Raw genomic sequence first — 5,496 nt, forward strand, 5'->3', positions numbered from 1 at the left:
CCTGGGTATGGAGGAACGGCCTGGAGGGAGATGAGAGTGGTCATACACCGCAATAAGTTGCTTTGCTCTTTTCACTGTAAATCCAGGTCTCTCTGGCAGCTGGAGTCTTGCACTTAGGATAATTGTATTATTCCAGACAGTACAGAAATTAACAACCTGTGCAAATGTCAGGTCATAAATATCAGTTATGGTGCAGTGCTATCAGGAAGGCTCCTACCAGTCTGATTTGCCTGTACCTAGGTAGAGAGGTTAAAAGTAATCTAATCAATCCCACACACCACCAGATCACAATAGATGATTCTAACAAAGCATCAGTGATTTATGGCATCTGCCAAGTGCCAAGACTGGTATCTGGTGTAAATCAGCCTGTTTCACCTCAAGACATTAACATCAGGATCATAAAAAAATCAATTTATATTCCCTCTCTTGTTGTAGGCGATTATGTTCAAATGGGAAGTTGAGGGGAAAATATTTCTATATTATTCTTAATGTGATTTTACTACAATATAAATAAACATCATGATTTGGGTAAAAATGTCACTCCTCCTAGCAAATCCCACTACTCCCACTCAGATACAAAAACAAATACAAATATGGTCTTCTATAGCTTTTTGAAATCATATAAAGACAAAAATAAACATCATATACAGTCCCTTATATAACCACTTTACACTTTGTTCTTTCTGAAATTCTGCTATATGGCATTACAAATACATTTTCCAAATCTAGGTATTTCACTATAGGTGTGTTATGGAGGCTCCTAGCAGTACATAGATATATAATGTGAGAAGAGGAAGCATCTAACTTCACAGCAAAGCAATAGCAGCTAAAAATAAGAAATCTGAAAGCTGTTCTTACCAGATGATGCCGCCATAGAAGAGAGAGAAGATGAAGTAGAATGCAATCGAACCCCATGTCACAAAATGGTTCATCCAGGTCCAGAAATGAGTCTCTAAAGCAAGCTGTCATTACACACAGACACACACCCAGTAGGGAGAGGGAAAAAGGCAGGTGTAAAACACTGAGACAGGAGCAGCAATAAACTACAGCAATATGTGTTTATGCTGTAAAAAAAAAAAAGGCCTTGACCCCAGCCTGTGACAGGCGATTCTCTCCAGTTAATGGCCACTGACATCATCCTAATACTTCACAATTCCTAAAAGAACAGGCTACCTCCTTTTGCTGTGTAATTTACCTTTAATGTGACAGTGATGACCATGACAGTAAAGACCAGCGTTCCAAATGTCCAGTTCCCAAACATCTACAATACAAAAACAGACAGTTAAAATCTATAGGCACCAAGACACTGCAACAACAAAAAAACTAAATATGAGGACCCAATTAATGCTACTAAAACAACATGGTAACATATTAAACATGTGGTACAATAACAGTTCGTATGCAACTGTAATTCTGCAATTTCTTCCTGTAGTCTATCATCGGCATCTCCACTGCTTGCTACGAGAAACATCCTGGGTAGAAGCTGAGCGCTGTGGGGGCACCATTTTGTTGCCAGCCAATTCAGATCCCTGCTGGAGTCTGAGCACTGCAAACTAATAGGCAGTGGAGTAGGATCTATCTACAGAGACACTCAGTGAAGCAGACAACAATTCAGGGAACTTTAAAGGAATACTGTTTAAGATCTATGAAATGAAAACCCCATTTAACACATTTTCTGCCATAACTTGGTCTATAATGAAGACAGAACCCTGAAATCTTCAGATAAGATCCACAGTATAACTGCCTATCATACCCTAAAAGATTATCCAGATCAAGGATTTTAGGACATATTTTGTGTTGTTCGAGATCTCATATTTCACAAGACACCCATTTGAGAGTGAATGTTCTGCTTTGGCAGAGGTACATGTGCTTTTGTTTATTTATGCTGCAATTTAAAAAACTTTTTTTTTAACCAAATCCTTCACAAAGCCTGCTTTGTGTGCCCCCTTTGTTTATAATATTACATCAGCCATTGTTACCTTTGCACACTGTCCAGATTTATCATAATCGAAGTACAAACTGACCTGTTACTCTAAAGAGTAAAAAAAAAATATATATCTGAATCTATGAACAAGTTAGTAGTTCTTCTCTGCATCTGCCGACTTTTTCAACAAATCTACAGCATATAATGGGACAAGAGGAGCCTACATTTGAAGTTTGTTTTTTATATTTTACAGGTAATAATAAATCTGTGTGAATTTCTGTGGCCTGTTACAGTGTGTGAGCGTGTCTGAGAAGACACATTAATACTAATACTGTATTCAAGCAAGAGCCATGGAATGGTGAAGTGAACACACAATTATCTTTAAGGGAAAATGGTGGGGTCAAACTGACTGCGACTTGCCCGATCCATCTGGGTTCAATGAGCCACTGCATGTTTTATAACTGCTGTCACACTGCTCATTTTCAGTTTAGAAAAGGAAAGCCTAAGTGGTGCTGTGTGTCATGAATTCAAAAATTAGGTCATATGAATATATGCTCTAGGGCAGGGGTGTCAAACTCAAATCGCACAGGGGGGCAAAAACCCAAAGCACACTTTAGGTCGTGGGCCGAACAGGATAAACATTTATTGAACATAAATATGAATCGAAACAGACAGGATACAATATTATTCCAAAATAAATAAACCTGAACTTAAAATCTGCAACCGTATTTCTGCTAAGCCTTCCATTTGCAAACACCTACTTTTTGTCTGGACACAAGACGTGGCACACTTTCATCATGCAGCTCTTCATAAACTCTCCCTCGGCAAATGACCAGGCTGATTTTCTCCTCTGCCACAATAAAACTTGCTTTCACAGCAGCTTCGCTGTGTGATTTTGCTTTGGTGAAAACGTCTGCTGTGATGTCAGATTCCTCTTCAACTCCTCTACCTTCTGTAGCTTCTGCTCTGCATTTACGTTTTTCAGCTTGTCCTGATGTTTTGTCTCATAGTGCCGTCTTAGGTTATATTCTTTAATTACAGCCACATTAGCTCCACAAATAAGACACACGGGTTTACCGACAATGTCAGTAAACGTATACTCAGCCTCCCACCGGTTTTGAAAGGCTCTATTTTTCAGTATCAACCTTTCTCTTGGCCATTGTTAGGGGCTAGCTTTGACTTGAAATTAGGGTTGTATACATCAACAGACGCTTGACTGATGTCACGTAATTGACCCGGGAATGATCGCAGGTAGCCTATCGTTCGGTAAGGCAGCTGTTGCGCTGCATTATGGGATTTGTACTTTATGTGTTATCAGCGCTTCATATCACCGGGCTATTAAAAAAAGATATATAAAATGATCTCGCGGGCCGGATGTGGCCCGCAGGCCTTGAGTTTGACACATGTGCTCTAGGGTATAGGTATGAAAATTCATATTTGTCTAAATCATCAATACAAAAACATGTTGTAGAATGTTCCTGAGAGTCCTCCCCCCAAGAAGACATGCATTCAACTGTAGAGAACTCTTACCAGCTGCCTGTTAGCTCGCAAGATCTGAAGACATGCACAGCGTGAAGGCCGAAGGAAAAAGGTAGTCAACAAAAGATAGAAGAAAAGACAAGCGAAGAAAAGAGAGCAACAGATGTAAGTTCTGAAATACGTCAGAGAGGAAAAGAAAAGAATGAAACAGATTTAGTGAAGACCAGAGGTATAAATGGCATGATAACAAGAAAAGATAGAAGTACTTGAACGTGTATTAACAAGTTAATGACATACATGCTGTTACGGTAATAGAGACAAACAAGAAGACAGAATGAGAATGACATAAAAAAGAGATCCATGGGAAAAAGTGACTGCAGAAATACCAGCAGGCAACCAGCCCCATCAGTAAGAGCATCTCATGAGAACATTTATACACACACAATGTGTTGAACTGAAAGTTTTCTTGCATTTGTTTATGCCCTGAAATGACACTTTCCTCATATAGTACTGGAAAATCCTTTCAGCGGGCCAAATTCTTTTGTAGGGATTCTATTATTGACTTAAAACATAAAGCACATGATACACACACTGACAAACACACACCTGTCCATTGCCCATAAGTGTGGTATCTTCTCCCATCAGTGTGTAGGATCCAAAGAAGAAGACGAAGGCGTGACAGAAGCCCAACACAGTCCAGTACAGGAATGTCCGGAAAGACAGCAGAGAGTTCTTGCTGATGTCTCTGTTGGATACAGTGTATATACTTATCCAAGTTTAAGTTGAGTGATTCAGAAACAGTAGTTAATGAATTATGGACCAAACAGTATACAGATGGCAGCAAAGTCAAACATTTTAAATATACTAAACTTGAACAAAGCAGCTACCCATAAACAGTTTGCAGCTACAGATTACACACAGCCTTACCTGTACAGGCATGGTTTGCTCTGCAGTACGTCTGGATGGACCAGCTGTTCAAACAGACTGTACACCAGGATGGGCAGTGACGTGAAGCAGATGTTGTACAATGTCAGATAAACACTGTCGTACAGTGTCTAGGATGGAAAGAGGCAGCAATTCACTCAACTTCAACATATTTGCTGAAAGTGATGACTTACTCATTTAACCTAGCTTTAACAAAACAGGCAGTGAGGTTGAAATCAGGGTGAGTCAGATATATGGAAAAAGTATGAACATACTTGATGTGTATACACAGGGTATATTATAGACATATTACATGTTATATCATCTTTGAGCAGGACTAAATTAACAGATTAAAGCCTTAGCAGCACACATAATGCCAAGATTGCTTGGGGGAAAAAAAAAAAATTCCAAATTTCCAAAGATGTGTCACATTACTATCTGAAGAACTAAAATGCCAAATGAGAAATTCACCATTTCAGTGTGGCATCAACTCAAAATGACTGAATTACAATGAAGTTCTTTCTGATTGAGGTGTTTAAATCTTAAAAATACAAATTAAAAATGGAAATAAAAATTAAAAATGGAAATCAACCTGGATATCACACAGATTCATTACAATATGATCACTACTGTCTGTCCAGTAAAATGACATAAATGAAGGACTATGCAACATTAAAACCAGGAATAAAACATATGAAAAAGCAAGAGAAATGGAGAGATACAGTAAAATGACTTACTTGTTGTGAAAACAAACAGAAGAACTGGTATAAAAACTGGGGCGTGATAAAACACACATTCTAGAAAAGACAGAGTGAAGGAAAGAAACATTAAAAACGCTGCAGTGAAAGGAGACATGGCTGAACACAGTGTTGTTCACAGGTGATGTAATAGAGAAGGCACTCCTTTAATAAAAATAACATGAGGTACTTGGAATATATTAAATAAACTGATTAGAAACAGTTCCAGCAAGAGTAACTACCCTCAATATTTTATGGATAATGATTTTAGATTTGATTTGATTTGATTTATTCTTTCAAACATGTAAAGACAGTCAATATGTCAACACACATAATTTCACACATATCCACAAATGCATTATCAATTTGCTTATACCTAGTACATGCTTGAACGGAGTAGGAAGAAGTTAGACTTATCTAGTCCTACCCCAT

General features: G+C 38.3%; 1 protein-coding gene across 1 annotated transcript in view; it reads right to left on the bottom strand.

Moving 5' to 3' along the window:
- Position 1: 1 nt before the first annotated feature.
- The window catches only part of LOC109969861 (probable phospholipid-transporting ATPase IF), a gene marked incomplete at its 3' end in the record, with an annotated part of 49,153 nt that continues 43,658 nt past the window's right edge, over positions 2-5,496 (bottom strand). Inside the window, exons 23-29 of the mRNA XM_020617044.1 lie at positions 5,065-5,124; positions 4,331-4,458; positions 4,010-4,148; positions 3,455-3,478; positions 1,196-1,261; positions 859-962; positions 2-20 (exon numbers count right to left, since the gene is read on the bottom strand). Coding sequence (XP_020472700.1) covers positions 2-20; positions 859-962; positions 1,196-1,261; positions 3,455-3,478; positions 4,010-4,148; positions 4,331-4,458; positions 5,065-5,124 — 540 coding nt within the window. The remainder of the gene's footprint in view (positions 21-858; positions 963-1,195; positions 1,262-3,454; positions 3,479-4,009; positions 4,149-4,330; positions 4,459-5,064; positions 5,125-5,496) is intronic.

This window comes from Monopterus albus, unplaced genomic scaffold, assembly GCF_001952655.1.
Source record: "Monopterus albus unplaced genomic scaffold, M_albus_1.0 scaffold184.1, whole genome shotgun sequence".
Classification (NCBI taxonomy): domain Eukaryota; kingdom Metazoa; phylum Chordata; class Actinopteri; order Synbranchiformes; family Synbranchidae; genus Monopterus; species Monopterus albus.